The sequence below is a fragment of the Amphiura filiformis genome, chromosome 20, assembly GCF_039555335.1.
Source record: "Amphiura filiformis chromosome 20, Afil_fr2py, whole genome shotgun sequence".
Lineage (NCBI taxonomy): Eukaryota > Metazoa > Echinodermata > Ophiuroidea > Amphilepidida > Amphiuridae > Amphiura > Amphiura filiformis.
The window spans coordinates 4348728-4373109 of NC_092647.1; the positions used below are offsets into that span (position 1 = coordinate 4348728).

At 35.8% G+C, this 24382-nt stretch overlaps 1 protein-coding gene across 3 annotated transcripts in view; it reads right to left on the reverse strand.

Annotated features, from left to right (window-relative positions):
• The window catches only part of LOC140142540 (neogenin-like), a 44397-nt gene that overhangs the window by 16478 nt on the left and 3537 nt on the right, over nt 1-24382 (reverse strand). For all 3 annotated transcript variants that reach the window (XM_072164536.1, XM_072164535.1, XM_072164534.1), the window contains exons 2-5: nt 14796-14975; nt 13879-13989; nt 13227-13529; nt 1547-1861 (exon numbers count right to left, since the gene is read on the reverse strand). In XM_072164536.1, the coding sequence (XP_072020637.1) occupies nt 1547-1861; nt 13227-13529; nt 13879-13989; nt 14796-14975 (909 nt within the window). The remainder of the gene's footprint in view (nt 1-1546; nt 1862-13226; nt 13530-13878; nt 13990-14795; nt 14976-24382) is intronic.

Sequence of the window (24382 nt, forward strand, 5' to 3'; positions counted from 1 at the left end):
CAAATTCGCAACAAACCCAAATTGTGAAAAAAATCACCCCGGGCAGATTTTTGGCTATTTCTCCATTTACGATCCTGTCCAAAAGTGTCTCCTTTTGACATGACACGTCACATATACTGCACACAAAAAGTATCCGAACACTTAAAATAAATGCTATTTCTTAACGCCACTAAAGTGGCCGATAGAAGGATAAACTTGAATAAAAGAGAGCTTTTCAAAATAGACAGAAAATTACAGTGAGTTTTCCCATTGTAGCACGCAGATATTGAATACAGCAGTGTGAGCGTTCATCTGTCATGCTTTGTTGAGCCCGTAAATAAAAGGCAGTGGAATTCATTCGCTTGGAAGAAGAAGAAATGTCCTTAATGTGTCTATTTTGAAACCTTGCCCTTTGTCATTCAAATGCGCAGAGCTTAGTGGAATGAAAGTACGCAGAACAAAATTCTTCATCTATCACTCACTTTTTGTTGTAATTAAGTTTTAGCGTCTTTAAGAAATTGCTTTTGATTTAAGTGTATGGATACTTTCTGCGCACAGTATAGTATAAGCATGAAAAGGTGGTTCATCAAGTACTTAATTATATTGCCTATTGTCTCACAATTGTGTGGATAGCCAGTGCTTATTATGCACCTCAACATGCTCAAGGTGCGTCGATCAATTTCGTAAGTCCTGCATAATTCCGCCACTGACTCTTGTGGTGGGCACTAAGCTTGCCCACTACAGTAGTGGTCTCCAACTCTACACGCGAATGTCGACTGCACACCACAAGTGTCAAATTTGTGTAAATGGTTCTTGAGATAGCTCTTGATATTTTGAGAACATATCTTAAAACTTGGGACTTCTATATTGAAGCCTACGGCTAGCACCATAGCAACGGGGTCACGAAAATACACTAAGCGCTCTAATTTGGTCAAGAAATTTCCTTTATAGTCGCTGATAGCACTTGGGATATTCCAACACTGCTATCTCTCTTCAAACACGGCAATCAATAATCAAATAGTAATAGCTGTACTCAAAGGGATCCAAATTATCTTGTACCAAATACTTGACAGTGTTAACCTTCTATCGGTCACCCACAGAATTCGGCGCGGTCAAAAGCTTTGACTTTGATGTGACCACAAAAGTCAGTGGCGCAATTATGCAGTGGTACCTGACAAAATATAAACATCAAGGAATACAAAAGAGTCCGCGTTGTAAACGTTAATAAAGGCTTGGTAAGGCACAACATCTTTCTTTGTCCTATAGCGCTATCGGTGCCCGAAGAGGTACCGATGGCACTTTTTATCGTACCCTGAACATTTGTACAGTGCATTATTTATATGAAAAACAATGACACCACGCAACTGTTAATTGTTATGCTTTTATTACATCTCCAGGGAGTGATGTTAAGAGTCATCGGTGCCTAACCGGGCACCGATACTTCTATAGGACCAAATTCGATGTGGTGCCTAAGTACTGAATAATTGAGCGTTTTTCGAGGAAAACAATTTTAATTTCATTATACAGATACTCGTTTGTATAAATATATAGTCATATATGCGCCTACCTGGCGGTGGTGGTGCAGCACTCGTTTCTACAGTTAAAGTCACAGGATCGCTTTGCCCATATCTGTTCTCAGTAATCACCATGACAGTATATTGTGTCCCAGGCTGCAGTCCCTCCGCTGTATAGCTAGTGGCATCCTTGCCAAGATTGGAGGATGAGAGGTATTCTACGCGGGTTCCTACATCACCGAATCCAAATCTGATGTTCTCTATTTCATCTGATGACATTGTGTCGGGTAATGACCATGTAATGCGGAGGGTGGTTGGGTTAATACTCTCATAGCGTATATTCTCCGGCTGTGGAGGTGGTCCTCTTACTAAAGAATAATATTAAAATATATTTCTTGATTATCCTCAAAGAAATCAGTTTCCACGTGTCTGCACTAAATGTTGATGTTAAACGCGCGTGCATTACCAGTACACTTCAACAAATGATAAGAATATAGTAATTTTACAGTGTGTATTTCGTGTAGAAAACACTGAAATTAAATAAAACAAACGTATAAAACTTAGAAGTAAACTTACCTATTTCTGGTACTTTTCCATTAAGAAGAAAATGAAAAGAAATTAAATGAAAAGCGAATAAAAAGAATTAGAATCAGAAAAAAAGTGAGAGAAATGGGAAACAAGCAAGCAAACAGACATACAAAAAACAGAACACCATCCACCCACTCCCACAACTCCACACATCCCACCAACCACAACCCACACAAAAATACTAACAAATAATAATATAATAAAAAGCAAACATAATAATTCGGGAGATTGTGCTCCACAGCTGCCTTACGTATTTATAAATACGCACGTGACACATGAGCACGACATACCAAGACCAGCAAGCGTGACCATATCCTCATACCATTGAAAAGGATAGGAACTCTTTAGATAAATATCATCAAATATAAGTATTAAGGGATGGGGTATGAACGTTTGGACAGTATTTATTGTGGGACATTAGAGCACATCAGACATATCGCATTGCATTCTGAATACGAAGAATGTCCTTCTGATATCAAATAATTTTGATTTTTGAAATTAGCAATGTAATACACATTTTATGGCAAATGATTAAAATTGATATTTTTGATATTTAACAGTACTCGAAGTTAACTTTATAAATCTGATGATTTATACTTAAAGTGTATGTAGGTGGGATGAAAAGTCGACGATCAATTTAAAATTTTGACCTTTCGTATTGAAGATATGGATTTTTTTCCAAAACACCAAAAACAATTAGGTCTTTTTGGGAAAAAAAAAATATAAAGGTCAAAATTTTCAATTGATCATCGGCTTTTCCTCCCAGCTACATACACTTTAAGAATATGTCATTAGATTTATAAAATTTACTTCGAGGACTGTTGTATATCAAAAATGTGAAAAATATCAAATTTTAATAATTTGTCATAAAATTGGTATTATATCGTGAATTTCAAAAAATTAAAAAATTATTTGATATCAGAAAGACATTCTTCGTATTCAGAATGCAATTCGATATGTCTGATGTGCTCTCATGTCCCACAAAAATACTGTCATTCCAGATCCCTTAATTGAATAGCAAAATTATTATACTTGGGGGGATTCCGAATTTGTAATATGTTATCAAAAACAACATTTTGTGATGCTGATAAATATTCCGCTTACTAGTGACACACGAATTGTTGGTAAACAAAGAAAATCTTTATATTTTTAATATTTGGTTGTTGGTAAACAAATAGAATCTTTATATTTTATATATTTGGTTATTGGTAAACAAAGCGAATCTTTATATTTTTAATATTTTTGTACAACCATGTCAAAATGATCACTTGTCGGCTGCTACAAGTATCTCGTTTTACATAATAGCTTATCTCAGGTCAAGTGGTGGTCACTTCAAATCATCTCCAAGTCACACGGTTTAGGAATGTATGTATTCCTAAACCATGTGACCTGGGGAAGATTGAGATTGAGATGAGTAGCTATTATGTAAAAAAAGCCATCCTTTTGATAAGGAAGTACACATCTTTAATTTGGATTGTAACATTTTATAAGATACAATGTTGTACTTTTTAAATTTCGTTAGTTTGAAAACAATAATCGAAAATAAAATAAACAAATACTACTACTACTACTACTACTACTACTACTACTACTACTACTACTACTACTACTACTACTACTACTACTACTACTACTACTACTACTACTAATAATAATAATAATAATAAACAGGAAAAAAGAACAACAAACAAAAACAAAAAACGAAAGAAATTACTGAAATTAATTAAAATAAAATTAAGATTTTAAATTCAGTTTATGAGAAATACAAACATATCAACAACAACAAAGTCAAGATTATCATTGACTCACCGGGTGGAGTAGGTTCAGCGACTGTTAAGTGCGAAATTAAAAACAAAAGAAAATGGAAAGCAAAGTGTTTGGTTAGTTGTTATGGTAAAGGAGAAGACAGAGGACAGCATAATCGAAGAAACAACGCAACTTTTTTTGTTAGATGGGAACAGTTTTAAAAGACTTTAAAATCAATTTATAATTATGCCAAGGAATTTTAACATTTCTCGCTATTCATAAAAGCAAAAGAAGATAAGATTATGAAACAACACTGGAAAGTACTATAATGCTTATGTAAAAGTTCAAAGTCATAGTTCAAAGATTGATCATTGTTTGAGGAAAATTAAAAAAGTCCAGGCGTTCAAAATCTGGAGAATAGGTTTAAATAGTACAGATATTTCATCTATCGAAATGAAATTATATTTTTCAAAAGTTTAAATCATTGTGTTTTCTAATATATCGAGTAGAAATGTCACAGTTATATAGACTCACCAGGTTGAGTCGGTTCTGCGGCAGATGGTAAAATAATAGAAATTGGAAAATGAAACATGAAACATGATTAGTTGGTATGGTGCTGGGTTAGGACAAAATGTCGCATACAAATTATTATTGGAGGTAAAATGCAACATACAAAATTATAATATCTTTAAGTGAGTACCCAGTAAACACAAAAACGTTTTAAAAACGTTTTAAATAAGTTATATTTTGGCTTTTGGTTTAGGTAAAAATGTTTTTATAACATTAAAATGTCGGGTTATTTAAAGGTCATGATAACGTTTTAAAACGTTTTGTATGAAAACACACTACAGCAATATTTTTATATGTTTTCAAAAAATGTTATTGTAAACTATTTTTGCAAACATTTTTGCCAAATATTGTGTCAATACTTAAATAACATTATGTTAAAATATTTGAACCCAGCAAACACAGAAATGTTATTAAAATGTTATTTTCAAACCCTTTTAATAACATTTAAATGTCGGGTTATATAAAGGTCATGAAAACGTTTTTAAAACGTTATTGAAAATATTTTGGGCAAACATTTTTCGAAAAATATTTTTGAACCACAAAATAACATTTTGTTTAGAATGTTTTGTATCAAGTTTTCAAGAATGTTTTTGGAATGTAAAAACGTTTTTATATCCTTTATATAACCCGACATTTAAACGTTTTCTGTAAAACATTTTGAGCAGTAGATTATCAAAAAATGTTTTTTAAGGTTATGAAAACGTTTTATACCCTTTATATAACCCGACATTTAAACGTTTTCTGACAACCTTTTATAACCTTTTGCGAATGATAACGAAAACGTTTTGTGTTTGCTGGGTAAGTGCGTTTCAAAATTCTAAAATTAACATTCCTATGCAAAGTTTTTGTCATATCTTTGGATTTGATTTTTTTTTATTGAACATTTTATGTTTTACTCCCATTTAATGATCTGAGATATTTTTTCATCTGGCAAAATGAAATAATGTTTCATTCAGAAACTTTTGTTGTGTGTTCTGATATCGAGAGTAGAGATGTCACAGTTTTATAGACTCACCAGGCGGAGTCGGTTCTGCGGCTGTTAAACGCAGATGGTAAGACAACAGCAAAATGGAAAATGAAACATTTGATTAGTTGGTATGGTGGAAGGTGATAACAAAATGTCGCGATACACAGATAAATAGATTATTAGTAAATTGCAACAAGAAAAATTAAAATGCAACATTAATTCTTATCACTGCTATAGGTAAATTGCAACAGAAAAATTAAAATGCAACACATAAAATCATCAAGTGAGTAAGTGCGTTTTGAAATTCTGAAATTAACATTACGAAAAGTTTTTGCCATGTCTTTAGGTTTTATTGGTTTTTTTATTTTTCTATTAAATTATTGAATATGATATTTTCTGTTTTACTCCCATTTGATTTGAGCTATTATTTTATCATCAAAATAAAATAATTATTCTTGTGTGTTCTGATATCGAGAGTAGATATGTCACAGTTATACAGACTCACCAGGCGGAGTCGGTTCTGCGGCTGTGAAACGCAGATGGTAAGACAACATCAAAATGGAAAATGAAACATTTGATTAGTTGGTATGGTGGAAGGTGGGGAACTAAATGTTGCGATACACAGATAAATAAATTATTGCAACAGGATAATGAAAAGGCAACAAACACAATTCTTATCATCTATGCATTATGGGACAAAAATCGATGCGAAGTGAGCATTGCCTTTCTGAAATTCTGAAATTAGCATGGCGCGTGTCTTTTTCATGTCTTTGAGTTTGATTATTGTTCATTTTTCTAAAAAAATATTAAATATGATATTTATGTTTTACTTCCATTTAATGATTATATTTCATCCTGCGAGACAAAATGTTGTATTTTTCTCACATCGGGAGTAGGAATGCGTGTCCTCAGTGGCTTGACAACCTGTCCTCAGTGGCTTGACAACCTTGGATGATGTCACACTTTTAGATGACGTCAAAGGTGGGAATTCCTCGTCCCACTGGTGCTCTTGCGAATAGGAAGGTTGTCCTAAACTGGATCTAAGTCCAGTCTAGTGTCTCTTTTCAAGTTCGGTCCTTTTTTCTGATATGGATGGCTTCTAGGACCCTTCTGGAAATTTGTTCAGGTTCCAATTTTGAGGATATCTGCAGTAGTGATTACTCTCATCAAATAGACTGGGAAAAGCGTTAAGGTGCTGGAAAAAGAACCTAGAGAATTTTTCAGAAGGGCCCTAGAAGCCATTCATATCAGAATAAAAGGACCGAACTTGAACAGAGGCACTAGACTGGACTTGGATCAAATTTGGGACAACCTTCTTATTTCTAAGACCACTAGGGAGATGAGGAAATCACCTTTGACGTCATCTAAAAGTGTGACGTCATCCAAGGTTGTCAAGCCATAAATCATCAGAGCCATAACATCCGGCTGAGAACGCAGTTGGTACTATGAAAGCGATATGTTGAAGTTAATAAATATCTATTTGTAAATTACAACAGCTATCAAATGTTGTAGTGTTGAAGTTAACAAATATCTATTTGTAAATTGCAACAGGATAAAATGAAAATGCAGCAAACAAAATGTCTTCATCAATGTTTCGGAACGTGAGTACTGCAAAGTGAGTTCTGCTTTTCTGACATTCTGAAGCATTATACTTTTCTTGTCTTTGAGTTTGACTGTTGCTTATTTTTTTCCTAAAATATGACATTTATATTTTACACCAACTTAATAATATAGGTTTGACCTATAATTTTTTCATCTGGCGGGGGAAAACATTTTTATTGAATTGTTCTCACATCATCAGGAGTAGAAATGTCATACTTATAATAGACTCACCAGGCTGAGTCGGTTCTGCGGTGGTTACAGGCAGACGACAAGGCAACATAAAATGAAATAATGAAACGTGTGATTAGTAGGTATGGGAAGGCAATATGGTCTAAATATCGCGATAAACAGAATAAGTACATTATTAGTAAATTACAACAATTAAAATGGAAATGGAACAAACAAAAAATGAATCGGGACGAAAATCGATACGAAGTGAATCTGAGTTTCGAAATTCTGAGATTAGCATATTGCAGTTGAAATTCACACACTACCCTTTGGAAGACATGATCGTAATCTCCCACATATGGAGTGTGTTCATTTCAAATGGGATTACCTAAATGTGTGACTCCATTTGAAATCTACACACCCTGTGAGGGAGATTTAAGTTATGTCTTCATTAGGGAGCAGGGAGTGTTCGGTAATTGACCTTTTCTGTAAATCCCATAAGCCTTTGCGAGTATACCTGACATGGCATCTATGAGGTTTTAGAGCAGCACAGTAATATCTCGTGGATTTGCTGCCGGTGTGGTTTGCCCAATTTTCCCTCAAGTCTCTTTTCATCTGACTCCATAGATGTTACTAACAGTTTCAGTAGTCTTGATGCAGTTGACATAGATGCAGATGTTGATCAACCATTATCATCTCCGATAGCAACCTCATCCCCGCAAACAAAGTTCAGTAAAAAACATCAAGAGAGTAAAGGACACACACAGGAGGAAAAGACAATAAAACAAAAACTAATAAGAAACCATACAAGCCAACCAAGATACTGGTAATCAATTTCCAAAGCATCAGAGGGAAAATAGCCGAACTCGCCACATGCTTGGAGTTTGATGATCCAGACATCTTGATTGCGACAGAAACATGGATTGACAGCTCTGTTTACAGTAGCGAAATATTCCCCAATAATTACACAGTGTACCGGAAAGACAGACCTCAAATTAAGGGAAGGCCGCATGGTGGCGTTCTAATTGCTGTCAAAAGTGACATGATCCACGCCCAGAGACATGATTTAGATACCGATTGCGAACTGGTGTGGATTGAGCTTAGCGTTGTAGGATCCAAGCCCATCTTAGTAGGGTCCTTTTACCGGCCACCCAGTTCACCAATTGAGGATCTGAACATGCTCAGAACTTCTCTGGCCAGGGTTAAGGTTGACAATTACAGTAATGTATGGCTTGGAGGTGACTTCAATCTTGGCGATATCATATGGGAGACTCAATCAGTTCGCCCGGGCTCACCAAAAGGCCCCATGTGTAGAGATCTCATAGATATTGCGAATGATTGCGGTTTCGAACAAGTCGTGGAGGGTCCCACAAGGGGTAAAAATACCCTGGATTTGTTATTTGTGAAAAATCCATCCCTGGTGGTTAAATCTGGACTCTTACCGGGCATAAGCGACCACGACGGGATTCCGGTTGTAAGTATTCATTCCAAACCATCCACTGTCAAGCAAAAGCCTAGGAAATTTTTCCTCTATAACAAGACCAACATTGATGAGCTGAAAGCTGACATAAATGAAATCAGTAGTGATTTCAAGAGTGATAATGTTTCCAAAACTGATGCAAATGCTCTCTGGATCATTTTCAAAACTAGACTGTTGCAGGCAGTGGATAAACATGTGCCATCAAAATGGTGCGCAAAAGAAATTACACACCATGGATCAATCAAACATTAAAACGCCTACACAAACGTAAGCAAAGGGCGTATAACAGAGCAAGAAAAAGTAACAGTCAAGAAGACTGGGAGAGTTTTAAAGAACTTAGGAGGAAAATAAAAAAAGGCAACTAGGAAAGCATACAGGTGATACATAAGAGATAAGTGTCTAGAATCATCAAAACAATTCTGGAGCTTCATCAAATCATTGAAAAATGATTCGTCAGGTATACCAGCATTAAAAGATGCGCACGGTGGTCTAGTGACATGTAACAAACAAAGCTGAACTCCTAAGGGGTCTGTAAGTTGTTGTCTGACCTCAACCCTTTCAAAGCTACAGGTCCAGATGAGATCTCTCCGTGGGTGTTAAAGACGGCGGCAAAAGAACTCAGTCCAGCGCTAACAGTGTTATTCCAATTAACATTGGATTCGGGAGTTGTGCCAGAAGATTGGTTGTGTGCCAACATCACCCCTATTTATAAAAAAGGGGATAAAACAGACCCTGCAAATTACCGTTCTTTAAACTTAACATCTGTTTGCAGTAAAATGTTCGAACACACACTTCACTCTAATATTATGACCCATCTGGACACATACAACATATTGTGCAATCAACAGCATGGATTTAGATCGGGTCACTCATGTGAGACACAGTTAATTTCCACAATTCAAGATATTGCAGCTGAACTAGACAAGAAACATCAAGTTGACATAATCATCATGGACTTTACAAAGGCATTCGATAAGGTACCACACAGGAGATTGTTGTTGAAATTATGGCGTTACGGCATCAGAGGTAGCATACATAAGTGGATAGAAGCATTCCTAACACGCAGGAAACAATGCGTGGTGATTGATGGTGAATGCTCAGATTGGGTCAAAGTGGACTCAAGTGTACCACAGGGTACCGTTAACAGGGCCCCTTGATTTCCTCCTATTTATCAATGACCTGCCGGACAACATCAACACAAATGTCAGGTTGTTTGCCGACGATTGCATTTTGTATACTACCGTAGCCGGGCCTGAGGACGCTGGCAAATTACAAGCAGACTTAGATACACTTACAAGATGGCAAACAAAATGGCAGATGGAGTTCAATCCGCAAAAATTTTATGTTATGCATGTCACCCATGCAAGATCACCACATCTCAACACATATACCGTAAACAACATAATACTTAATGAAACAACATCTCACTCCTATTTAGGGGTAGATCTGACCGAGGACTTATCCTGGAACTCACACATAAATAAAATTGCAACAAAGGCAAATAGGACTCTGGGTTTCCTGAGAAGGAATCTGCATTCATGTCCACAACACATCAAGGAAATGTCATACAAGACATTAGTGCACCCAATCTTACAATACTGCTCCTCCGTGTGGGACCCACACACTCAAAAGAGGTTTTTTTTCGAAATGGACCATGAAAAGTCCATATTGTTTCATAAAAAAAAATATATAAAAAAAATCTAGAAATTTGCAATTTATTTTGATGCTTTAATTGAATGAGAAATTGTTGCTTAAAAAGGACAGACTTGTAATCAGGCTAAAAAGTTAGCCCATTGAGAAATGCATACTTGTTGTGAGTATGTGGTGAGTAGACTTGAACAAATCTTGATTTTACACACCACCAAATCGGGTTCGAATCAAACTCCAAACTCAGTGTTTTATTCTGAGAACCACACCAGGTTGATTTAATGGAAAAAAAATGGGGGTGGGGTGGGGAGGGGTTGTAAGGTTGATGGTTAAAAGAAGTTGATGATTAGCATGGTATACAGATAATATAATAACATTATCACTTATGAATAGCTTTATTTTGATACCAAATTTCATTTCATCAGCATTGACAAAATCATCAATATGAACATGTCGTTCAATGAGGATTTTTGCATGTATAGTGGTGTGCAACAAGAAAAACAAATCAAATAAGAATGGCGACATCCTATCTATTGCGAAGTGGCGGTTTTATCAAATAATAAGAGTTGAAACTTGAAAGTGAACAGTGTCATGTGCTTGAAAGGCTAGGTCTATATATTTAACTATAAGGCCTGATTCAATTCCATGTTTTCGTCGAAGTCAAGTTATAATGGATTTATAGTGAATTCAATTTTGATGAAGTGAGTACACAAAATTTGTTTAAGCTTACTTACACAGTACACATATACATGCATGCATGTTGAACCACACTCAGTTTCAGAGAAGAACGGCAGTCCCTTACTCAGATTGACGCAAGCGCCCTGTTAATGAGCGACATTTTGACGCAACATTTTGACGCTTAATCGGCCAATCAGATTACCGCGTATGTTGTTATGATTGTCAGACGATTAAATCAGCGATCAGAAACACACGTGCCGTTCTTCTTTGACCGAAACTGCATGTAGCTGAGCGCATGCATGCATGCCATGGCCATATCTGTAATCGCCATAGGGTAGCAACAACATATACAAGATTAAGCCTTTTTAAAATGAAATTTTATGCATACCGAATTTCATCGGCTAAATACGCAGTTATGCCGTTTGAAATGACGCGTCAATTATTTGTAATTTGTGACGCATCGTGAGATGGCGAACACATCCAACGAACCATTGATTAGCAAAAAGCCTGCATTTAATTAAAAAAAATATAATTTAACTTTTCCCAGATGTTCATTTAATTTTTGTGCATTAGCATTCTATTCAGTAGGCAAATTTCCCAATACTACAATGTACTACAGTACACACATAACCTATGATTCTGCATGGCCATAGATGCTTGTTATGTAACACCTTTTGTAATTTACACCCTTAATCCAAGGTTATGAATATGAAATGAGGGCTAGCTGTTTACATTGTCTGTTTGCATTGCAATGGACCTGTGATTTTGCACAATGGATCTTGTTATTGCATGCTAAAAATATCCCATGTTGTCTAAATGGAAGAATGTTTTATAAATGGGAGGGGGGGTGCCCTAAAATTACACCCACAATCATACCCCTAATCTAACCATCGCAATAACCCTAAATCCTATATGTACTTCTAACATATAGCCGTCCCTAATTCTAAACCCTAACCTAATTTTGAAGTCGATGCCCGACGTCGCGAAATGACAACCGCGTACGTCTAGAATAGCGTCGAAAGCGAGACGACCGAGACGCGTCCAGCAAAAATCACGAAACGCGTATAACTCCCATCGTTCCGCTTCCGCGCCGCCGTGCGCGCGTCGGTAGACGACGACATCGTCGTCGTCGATAAACTCTAACTCTGTGTCCGAACCCCAACACAAATATTATACAGCACCCATGCATAGCATGTGTGCACTGATGCTGGTATAATATTATATAGCATCCATGGTATAATATTATACAGCAATACAGCATATACTTAGATGCAGTGCACTGATCCATGGTATAATATTATACAGCACCCATGCATATAGCATGTGTGCACTGATTCCTATTTTTTTTAAAAAAACTTTTAACTTAAAAAATGAACTTTTTCTGGTCCACTTTGAGAAAAAATCATGTTTCAAGTGTTAGTTAACAAATTGGAAGCAGTTCAAAACAGAGCTGCACGATTTGTAAAAGGGGTGTATGGCAGAAATACAAGCGTTAGCGCATTAAAAAAGGACTTACACTGGGAGAGCCTAGAAACACTAAGGAAAGTGGACAGACTAACCATATTTCATCAAGCTGTAGCAGGTCACCTCGCCATTCCAGTACGAAATACCCTGCGCCCGGTCAAGAGGAATTTACGACATACATCACAGACAGCAAAGAGTTTTATCCCAATTTCAACAAATAAAAACTGCTACAAATACTCCTTTATCCCCCGTACATTAACTGACTGGAATAAACTACCATCTAACCTAACCAACATCGACGACAAAGAATCCTTCAAGCAAGCAACAAAGAACCACCTGCAAAACAACTAGTCTGCAGTCGCAGTGCGCCTCACGTACCCTACTCGGTTGACTCTCAATTTTGAGGGTTTTGAGTAGTACTAGCACAAGACAAGACAAGACATGTTGTTATTTGACGTCACGCCGACTTGCAATGTGAGTAACGATGTTCGATAAACGATATGCCAATCGGCGCCGATCGGCGTGACGTCAAATGACGACATTTCAGGTGTACTCGCAAAGGCTTATGGGATTTACCGAAAAGATCAATAGCCCAATTTGCACACTTCTTTTTAAAGTCTTTGGTTTGATTGTTTCGTATTTTCCATTTTATATTTTACTTTCATTTGATGATTAGATTGGATTAAATCATTATTTAATCGAATTTAATATTCTATCAATGATAAATAAGGAATGACAAAATATATTGGTATTATTAATATGAAATACCGGTTATTAAGTTAATTATTTGTTAGGCTTATATTGTACATAATTATATTCTCACCTCTTGATGTGGAAAACTCAAAGGTAGCAGGGTAGCTCTGTCCGTTAGTATTATACGCCGTTATGGTGACCATGTACTGTACATTGGTGTTCAGACCTTCAAGATCAGTACGAGTAGGGTCAGGGCGCAATGTAAAGACATTCTCCCTTGCGTTATCTGCTGGTCCGTAAGATACCACGTATCCGATGACTTCTGCACCATTGTCTGCGGGTGGGCTCCAAGAGAGACTAGCGGTGGTTCCTCTTACATCAACCGCTAAGTTTTGTGGGGATTCTGGTATGGTGGCAGCAACGGGTTCTGGTGCTATATTGAAGAAAGATGTTTGTATTAAACACAACATAAAAAGAAAGTCCTCACTTATGTAATCCGTCCTAAATCTAAAACCGTTTATGTCCTTATGTTGTGACGATTTGATTGACACAGTCATGTGCAGCATCTTTTTAGCTCTAATTTGATATCACATTGGCAAAGATATTTTTGATACCAGAAAGATTACGTTGCGAAACTCATTACGACTGCTAAACCAGTATAGTATAAAGATTAACAATGGTATAGTCTACCTTACTAGTCGTTATTCATGGTCACGGACCCGAGGGAGGATCTTGTTACGCATAATACGCCAAGGAATGATATTATTTGTTAATTAACTTACCCACTACCGCCTCAGAAGCAGTTCTTACGCCAGTCCAAGCGCTGTATTTGCCTTTACCCCTATCAGTATTTGCCATCACCCGCACCTTAAAAGGCGTATCAGCTGTTAAACCTGTAAAGAATATAGGCGTAATGGTAGTAAATCTGATCACTTGCCTGAGATTAAGATATTCGTTATTTTGTTTGTTTGCTTACTTATTTCGTCGCTCACGGTCTTCCGTAAACTCTTTACATACATTTAAAATACTTATTCACTCCGGAAGCCAAGTACCAATATGTCTGATAATTGCAGATTGATAATTATTATCACGCAAGGAAACGAATAAAAACACACATACAAAATGGCGCTAAACTGGAAGGTCAAATATTTTCTATACTTCAAATACTACTTGTATTTCATACCTTACACCTGTCACGCATTTCCTTCGTATTATTGACAGCAAGTCCTAATTTCGACATTACTATTCCAAAAATGAAATTTAGTAGACTTTCTTTGAAAAACATATCATTGGTGCGTGATGGGAAATACGCGTCCGCCATTTCATAAACCGGATCGTTTTCGAGTGGTTTGTGCCCAGATGTATTTGGGGCGCGCTACACTCTCATTGAACAGACAAAGTTCGTAAAACTAACGGCGTCAGTATTCGTCGACTTGATCATGGGGTCGAATATGAATTATTCATAATGGATCATAACCGATCGATAACTGGCCTCATTTTCTAGCTAGCAAATCAACGGGATTTGTCATTCGTTTGCGTGCTTGATAGAACAACCGTGAATTTAGTGTCACCCCCTTGAATGAACGTTTGGAAATCGCAAGCTCTCTATTATTTGATTACGCAAGGCACGCTATCCCTGTCGAAAAATGCCATCACCCCTTTATTCACGAGTATAATGATTATTGTCTTGTATTATTACCATCAATGATATGTTCATCGTGACCGCCAGCAATATTAAGGTTTTTCTTGGTGGCTCCAGCTGCTCGGTATTGTACTCGCCAGGTAGTGACGGTGCCTGGGATACCTGTGCGATCAAATCGGATGACGAAGCTGTCCGGGGCATTCGATTCTAATGTGAATTGTGGCGGTGGTACTGCTCCTGTGGAAAATAAGAATTAAAAAACACAGGGAAATGTAATACAATGTATACGGACGACACAAACTTCATTCGGCTGTGATGAAACCAACTCAGGGACGACTTCAAACCTAAACCGCCGGTTGCTGGCCGGTTCCGCTAGGTTCTGTCCAGTTGGAGCCAGCTTCTATTGTTCTGAACAATAATGGGACGCGGTTCAACCACATGTCAACCGGCGGTGTAGTTTTGAAGTCGCCCCAAATATTAACGTATAATTCCTATAATAGATTCAAGAATTCAAGAACAGATTCAAGAGTGTTAATCAATCGGCATGTTCCACGTGCACGTTGGCCTTTTGGAAAAAAATCTTAAGGCAGCTCGGAGAAGAGCATGACCTATAATTTTGCACTCAAATATTGAGACAAATAAAGCTGATTTGCAATGAGTTCTATAAAGGTTAGGTACATTTCTAACTTCTCGGGAGTGGAAAAACGCCCAAAACTATATTATTAACTCAAGAACCACAAGACCTATGGAAATAGTATGCAACGGCTTTCTTATACGATTAATGTATTAATATGAAAAAAGTATATACACTGCAGTTTTTAGTTAAATATGACCCTGTCATATCACTCGCTTAATACACACATTTTATATGTCACTAATACAGAACATGTAAGAACTAATTTATCTGCTCACACAGAATAAACGTTAAGTCGCAAGTTGGTAGTTTCGCGACCTCCTGGCTACTGAATTGGTGTTGATGCGCACCTAGAGGATTATTTAAGCACTACCCAACACCCCATGCACTGGGTTAACTGTGCAGCATGCAAGCAGTGTGAATAACATGATATGCTGCATGGAAGTGCATGGTTAAATTTGAATTTGTACAGTTATATTTACATTAAAAACCGTTATGAACATGTTGGTCGATTTCATATTTTATGTTATCTACAGAAGGTGTGAATTATCCTTTAAACACACATCACTTTTGTTCTGAAATCGACCAAGTAATAATGACACACACACAGTTCTAAAACAACATCTTTTGCACAGAATTCAATGGGATTTGAAAATCAAAAGTGGCAGTTGAAAGTCTAGTGATAACAATTTTGCAATGCATGATGGGGCTTCCTTAAATCATCCTCTGATGCGCACCTGCACATAACAGTAGTACGTTTTTGTGAATGAGGCATTTTGAAAGTCAGCAGTGTATCCTTTGTGAATGGGCCACAACATGCACAATGGGGCATTCACAAAGCTCATACTACTGGCTTGTACAGGTGCGCATTAAACAAAGAACATCAATATTCAATAGCTAGGTCTCGAAACTACCAACTTGCGACTTAAAGCTCTTTTCACATAACGTTCTAAAGACGCTGCAGACAGTCCATAAACTGATGTCTATAGACTTTGTTGGATCAAAAAAGCTGTTTGCATAGAAAATTAGCCACAATATGCACTTAATGAATATTCATCAATTAAAAACTTAACCGAAATTAGCAGAAGCTTTAGAGTTTCTAATCTGTTTCAAATATTTCTTTCGTAAGGTGCAGGCCTCAATCATTTAATATTCTCTTAAGGTGGCTGTGTACTCTCAGACATGCATGTAGTAAAAGTGCAATAACTTTGTAATTATTCGCGCAAGACATATAAAAGTATACATTTTTATAAAGGCAAGACATCAATAAATCTTAATATAAATACAGATTTGGGGTAAAAACAACAATTATGAAGAAAATCACAAAAAGTGAGTTTTTGGCAATATTTGTGAGGTACATCATAACAAAAAAACACTCTTTCCAAAATATTTTATTTTGTTTTTAGCTCAATCTTGAGGCTCCATTCCAAAAACGGTTTTTTTATTTTTTTGATATTGGCCTTAGTTTTTGAGATATTGACCATATAAGGCATCAAATTGAACTTTTAAAAATTCACAAACGCCTATTTGCACAAAATGATGCCTAAAATCGGAAATAGACCAAAATATAAAAAAATGAGAAAACCGTTTCTTGAGTCGATCATGCTTTTTACGATGATCATATTTGCTTACCTATAGATGCTGTATTTATTGAGTTATCGTGTACCTAAATCGTCATTTTACCGAGAAAATGAACATTGAAATAATGGCCGTTAAAGTTTAAAGTGGTCACATTTTGCCCTTTCATCGAATCTCACAGGAGAATGCGGCAGTTTTCGTTTTTCTACCTTATATTATGTGAACATCAGGTAAATCCACAGCCCGTTGAGAAGTTTGAGCGAAATCCATTCATAACTTGATATTCAAATCGAGGAAAAGAACTTGAAAAACCCACATTTTATCAGCTAAAACGGAGCCATTTGACCACTTGAAATTAGTTTTTCCAAAGGATGCGCCACGCATGCAGATAAGCGTCGCGTATGCGTAGCGTATCTGTGCGTTAACAAATTGCGCGATACGCAGCGCGATGCGTTGTTGCGCGCGTGTCACCCCGCTGATACAACAAAGATTTTCTCTTTTAAAATTGCAAACACGAATGAAATAGTGAAATAAAATCCATAAAATAGCGCAGTTGGAGTTTATAAATCTGGATTTTCTTTCCTTGTATTTATAAAAAACATAACAAAGTAACAAATATAAAAAAAGCTCAATTTTGCGAAAGAAACAACGTCTTGAGTACACAGCCGCGTTAAACAGTGTCAGTGTCATCTCATGATTATCACCAACTGACGCTTATTTTTTTAAATCTCATTCTATTTCCATTAATATGTAAGTTCTAGTAAATGTTTGATTCCTTAAAATCGATAATATGTTATGTGGAATGTCTGGCGGAAATATATTATCGATTTATTACGTCATCAAATAATCGTTACAACTAATAATGGGAATAGATTAAATAATGAAGACATCCTACTGAAAAGTCTGTAGCGGTCATATCCTAGTCACTATATGGTCGTCTTATCTTGAGGAGTCAAAAGTTGTATTAATGCCCTGGTAGAACTTTACAGCTATTTAAAAGGAGTCTAAGATTATGTCTACGATCTACAAACCCAAAGTGCAAACGTTAGGGCATGTGAAATCGCTAAAGGCAAACAATAACAATCTAAGGTCAGGATTTTACTTAATAGGTAATTGACCTAATTTCAGTGTTTCAATGTGTTTATTAGGTCGTAAGAGTATATTGGAAATATTATATTATCACCTGAATTATCAGCACTGATTACCATATTATGCATGAAGCCACATGATATTGAATAATTACATTAACATAATGAGACATTTCTTCGCCAGATACGTATGCGTTTTTTTTTCAATTTAATGCCACTGGACTGTCTCTCAATAAAGTTGCTTCGGCAGCAGTGGCATAACCAGGTGTTCGGAACACAACTAAATAATGTACAAATCAATTTTTTGCCGACGGAAATGGTAAATTGTAAAACCATTTATTTTTGTCCATTGCGCACAAGAGTCTAGAAAATGGGAGAGTGGGTGCAAAAGGCAATATTTATTTTGAGTATGCGATTGATGTAGATGTACAGATCATTAATTAATATTTGAATCCGTGGAACGGATTTAAAATGAGTTAGAATAGAGGTAGTTTTGTAAAATCCTTAATTTTCAATAAGAAAATGGTCAATATTAAAAATTTAAAAGTATGAAAGGTGATTTATTGTGCAAATGCATATGGTCATGTTTGATTCTGGCGTTTATAAAACCCGTCAAATTAGTTTGCGTCGGTACAGTTCTTTCCGTGATAACCTGTATTATTTGCTGGATGACTAATTTACATCAAGATATCAAAATATATATATGTACAGTAGTCATGAATATGCTATCAATTAAAGAAAAACACGACCTCACTTAAGGGCTGGGGTATGAACGTTTGGACAGTATTTATTTTGGGACATTAGAGCACATCAGACATATCGAATTGCATTCTGAATACGAAGAATGTCATTCTGATATCAAATAATTTTGATTTTTGAAATTCGCAATTTGATACACATTTTATGGCAAATCATTAAAATTTATATTTTTGATATTTAACAGTACTTGAAGTAAACTTTATAAATCTGATGATTTATACTTAAAGTGTATGTAGGTGGGATGAAAAGCCGACGATCAATTGAAAATTTGACCTTTCGTATTGAAGATATGGATTTTTTACCCAAAACACCAAAAAATAATAGGTTTTTTTTTTATAAAAATTCATATCTTCAATATGAAAGGTCTAAATTTTCAATTGACCGTCGGCTTTTCCTCCCTGCTACATACACTTTAAGAATATATCATTAGATTTATATAATTTACTTCGAGGACTATTATATATCAAAAATTTGAAAAATATCAAATTTTTATAATTTGTCATAAAATTTGTATTATATTGTGATTTAAAAAAATGAAAATTATTTGATATCAGAAAGACATGCTTCGTATTCAGAATGCAATTCGATAGGTCTGAGGTGCTCTCATGTCCGACAAAAAATACTATCGAAACGCAATAAACGCTCATTTTGGATCCCTTAAAGGAATGTATACGTAGAGAGAAATTTTGTAACAACTTTTGTACCCGTAGGTGTTTTTAAGTTTCATTTCAACAGCCGATCCGTCATGTATCACGGTTACCTTACATCAAGGCATCACTGCATCATTTCCTATATTATCACTTTACGCGGGTCAATGACCCAGCCAGCTAGATAGATATCTGTGAATTTAGACATGTACAGATATTTCATTATCTATAAGTTGTCACAAAATTGCCATTAATTTTACGTCCAGTGATTTATAACCAGTTCCCATAAAAACTCGCAAGACCTGAAGCCTTTAACTTTTTAAATTTTGTGACGACACTTTATTCACTCGGACTTTGATTATAAAGATCAGTACTGAATGTTTAGTATTGATTTTGAGATATAGCCAAACAAAGGAAATATGTCCTTTTGTTTCCTCTTGATTTGGAAACTCTTTAATTTCCCATATCTTAAGCTGGTACTACACCCGTTGATAAATTTGTGACTATTTTTGCATTGTTCTCAAAAAATAATAACACACTGGTAACAAAAGTTATGTATATTATAGGGGCAAGGAATCCAGTAACTACACTGGAATTTCAGTGGCTCAAGACAAGCGGTACGTTGTTTATGATAAGAAAAGAGGTACCGCTAGAATGTATGTAGAATTTCTTAACATAATGTCTTGAATCACTGAAATTTCAGTGAAGTAATTGGATTCCTTGCCCCTATACTATACTTGTTACCAGTGTGTTGTTATTTTTTGAGAAAAATGCAAAATTAGTCACAAATTTATCAGGGGGTGTAGTAGCACCTTAAGAACAGGTTGTTCAATTTGAATGGGATTTTCTGCCAAATGCAGCTTTATAAATGCATTTTACTATCCTATAGTAGTAACTGAAAATTGAACATGATTTTACTTGATCGCACCACATTTGTTGATTGCAATTCAGCAACGCCAAGGCAATAATAATAGCGTGAATGGTGATGCGAATTCAAAAAGTTTTCTACATAGAACATGAAATCAAAAGCTTCCTTCTCCCTACAGATATTTGGATAAATTCTGTCAACATGGACACGGAAGTCACAAATTCGAGTCATATTAACAAGTTTTTCTCGAGGTATTTTGACGACCGTTTTCCCAATTGAATATAGAGTATTAAAAACAAGTTTGCACAAGTGCGGAAGTTTGAAGACAGAGACACATAAGATATTTTATATTTTATAGAGACTTTAAGAACCTCAAGAAATGCACAAGTCCATTGTTGTCAATTTCTCGAAATGATTTGAAAAACTTTAACTTTGATATAAATATAATAATATGTGGTGTGATCAAGTAAAATCAGTCTGAAGTTTGGCATATTCAATTTTTAGTTTTTTACGTGATTTTATTAAGCATTTGCACAGCTACCTTTTGAAGAAAACCCCATTGAAATTGAATACGTAGTTCCACAGTTGAAGTGTTTCCAAAATATTATGCAAGAAAAGAAATTATTGTCTTTGTTTGGCAATATTTGGAAATTCAAATATTGATCAACATTTATTAATTTATAGACTTGAAACAAAAGTTGAAAATGGTACAAGATATTTTAAATATACAACCCAGTTTAATATGCACGTAACAGGATGCTCCTTTGTAATAACTGTAAGCAAATTGAGATATCTTAGCTACCTGCTTTGGTAATTCTTGCGAAATTGTATAAATAAATAAAATTTGACCCCATTTGACCTTTGGGCAACCTTTGCACTACCAGGAGAAGGATGATAATTGGTACAATATTGTGAAAACAAAGACATAAATAAATAAGCGACCAACCAACCAACCATTAAGGTTAGCGAGAGGGTTTTTCATGCGCTTGATTTCAGAGGGACGTAAGTTCATAATTGCTGAGAAAACTTGGTTTAGAGGACAACTTTATACGTCTTATATACATTTTTTATACGTTTCTTTCGGTAACCTTTAACAAATAAGGCCAAGTAAAAAATAAAACATGTTTCACGTCCGAGTTTTCGAAAAAAAGGAGGAGGAGGGGGCTTTTTATTTTCTATTTTTTATTGCAAAATTGGTGTAAATACCCATACTTAGAGCTGTTTTAGCGTATATAATAATGCCTGGAAAAAGGAGGAGGCCCTTTTTTATTTGTTGTTCTGAGAGTTACACCCCCTCCACTGATCACAAAACCTTCCTAAAATGTTTCTTGTATCTTAACAAGGCTATAGAAAGCATTCCAACTTCCTAGACATATTTTTTGAAAAGTTATAACTGAATTTCAAAAAATAAAAATATATTTGAGGAAACCTCAAAAAAGGAAGCGGGAGGGGACGTGAAACATGTTTATTTTTTTATTTTGCCTAATAACAACTGCAATAAACAATGGCCAAAATATTTACAACACCCGTAGCTACTGGTAATCGCTAAACATTGTTGCTTAATTTGTGAACAGAATGTTGGTGTTAACCCTGAAATTGTGGAAACATGTGGGCCTCATTAGGGACGCACCATTAGATTCTCAGGGGGGGGGGGGCATGGGAGTTTGGGTCAGGCAGAATTTTTTTTTCGCCGCCGAAGGCGGCGGAATTTTTTTTTTCGCCTCCAAGAGCACCGAATTTTTTTTTTTAGTGCCTTCGGCGGCGAAGTTATTTTTTTCAATTTTAATGTACATTTTAATACAAAGTTGGGTGGGTGAAATTTTTTTTTTTACTCATCAGTGAGGCAAAATTTTTTTTTTTGTCTCACTAGTGGGCAAAGTTTTTTTTTTTTTTCTCACTAGTGGGCAAAGTTTTTTTTTTTTCAAAAAACTCCCATGCCCCCCCTGAAATCTAATGGTGCGCCCTTACTGCTAAATAAGGTATAAAGAATATAAAAGTAAAATTGACGCATATTATACTGTGACATCAGATTTATGAAAAGCATAAAATCAAATTCAGTAAAAATTGTGTCTTATTAGTTTTCATTCTCAATCTGTAAACTTTTACATACTTTAGACCAATAGTTTAGCGGTAATAACGCCCAAAAGTGTCCTTTCTAGGGTGAATACCAACCTTAAAGTGCTTATATAACAAGGATCTTCTAAACATGATACATTTCAAATTACAGTTCAGTGTTCCAGTTGAACAGTTGTGTATAATGAGATCATTTCTTTCTTAACATTAAACTTCTTGGTAACCACGGTAACATTAAAGATGACACAGCTAGTGTTCTCATAACAACGTCACGTTCTAAATTGGAAATACTGGTCGCATAAGTACCCATCCCACCCACAAACCGTGCATGAGTATATCGCCATTTTTATTTTGGATATTTTGAGATGAGTAAAATATGACCTGCTCCCACAAAATGAGATATAAGTAGGGATGACCCAGAGGTTGATTCAATGTAATCCCAGCATGCAGTATGATATTAGGTGCAATGTAATAAAGGAGCCATTTCAACACCATTTCACATTCAAATTTATGTGCAAAATAAGAACCAGTAGTTTTGATGGAATATTCATCACGACTTTTATGTTTTGAATTGATAATTGGGTACGTTTAATATTTGTTGATACATTGCTACCAAGAAAGTTAAAAAGTCGTGTGTTTTTAAAACAATGATAGATATTTTATATGCTTGGGAAAAGAAGGTGGAACCAGCCAAGTTTTCTTGCACATGCATGCATGCAGACACATAGCTTATCTTGTTGTATAACAACCTTGACCATGCACAGCAGGAGCCCAGCATGATGTTTTCTGATGTGTTTTTCAAACATGCTGTCAGTGGCTGCAATGTATTCTGGGCTTACATTTAATCAACCTCTGGGGATGACCAATGACCCATCAAATTGGTTAGAACACTCCCATAGACATGCAGGGAGCTCAACTGTGCACTGCTTGCACAGACATTTCTACATTGAGCTCATTCTTTTATTTTTCATAATTGTTCTGTAAAAATTGAGGATGTTAATGTCAATTATGTTTTGTAACTATCCCGAAAATTACATCAACATAACTTATTTGGTTTTTCTGTAAGTGTGAGTCAAAATTGGTCCATCGCCACAGTGCGCTTAATTGCCAGTGGCCAAGTACAGCACTGCTCAGAATGGCACAAAATATTCAGATCAATAAGATCAGGTGAAAACCTTGACCTTCTGAGCTGTAATTTGGCAGAGTTGCCGTTATTAACTCTATCATACCCTCTGTAAAAAGGTTTAAAAAAATGGACAAGTAGATCTTGAGTTAAAAATTAAATCACCAGCTTCCCTTTGGAATTTCCATACACCTCTCGAGTCATGTTAAATAGACACCTTTCTGAACATAAATGTGAAGTTTCGTGCTCATTTGATGTATTTTTCACCTGATCTCAACCCTAAACATTTTCTTATATTTATACCATCTACACTGACTTGCTGCTATACACGCACAGGAGCTGTACTTTTAAAATACGCGCCTAATCAATAATGAGTCTTTCACTCCATTGTTAAAGTACTGTGCTCCCTGTAGCATTATGGAGTGACCAGGTCCTAGAGTGTGATGGTTTTGTAGCATATGACAGTGTTCATTCAAGCCTATCAAGGTCAGTTATTAGCCACTTGCTGAATGGCTGGGCATTATCAGCTATCAAAGAGATACCGTATGCAGCTGCCAATCACAGTAGCGGTTAAACATTTTGTTAAAACCCCAAAAGTGCTTTCAGAACAAAGCTGTGCATGTTGGTACTTGATTGTTTGGATTCCTGAGTATGTTGAAAATCCCTTGTAGTATTTTTTTTATGTGTAGTGTATATTGTTGTGGAAAAAAAGTTCACCTGGACTTTTGATTTTGTGCCAATTCGGCCATTTTGGATGATTTTTGGCAAATGTTTTCTAAAAGCATGATTTCAGTGCCTCGGTTTGAAGAAATAATTTATGCTATTGACTAGTAAAGTGCCATTTTATAAGAAACCCCTTTGATTCTTTCACAAT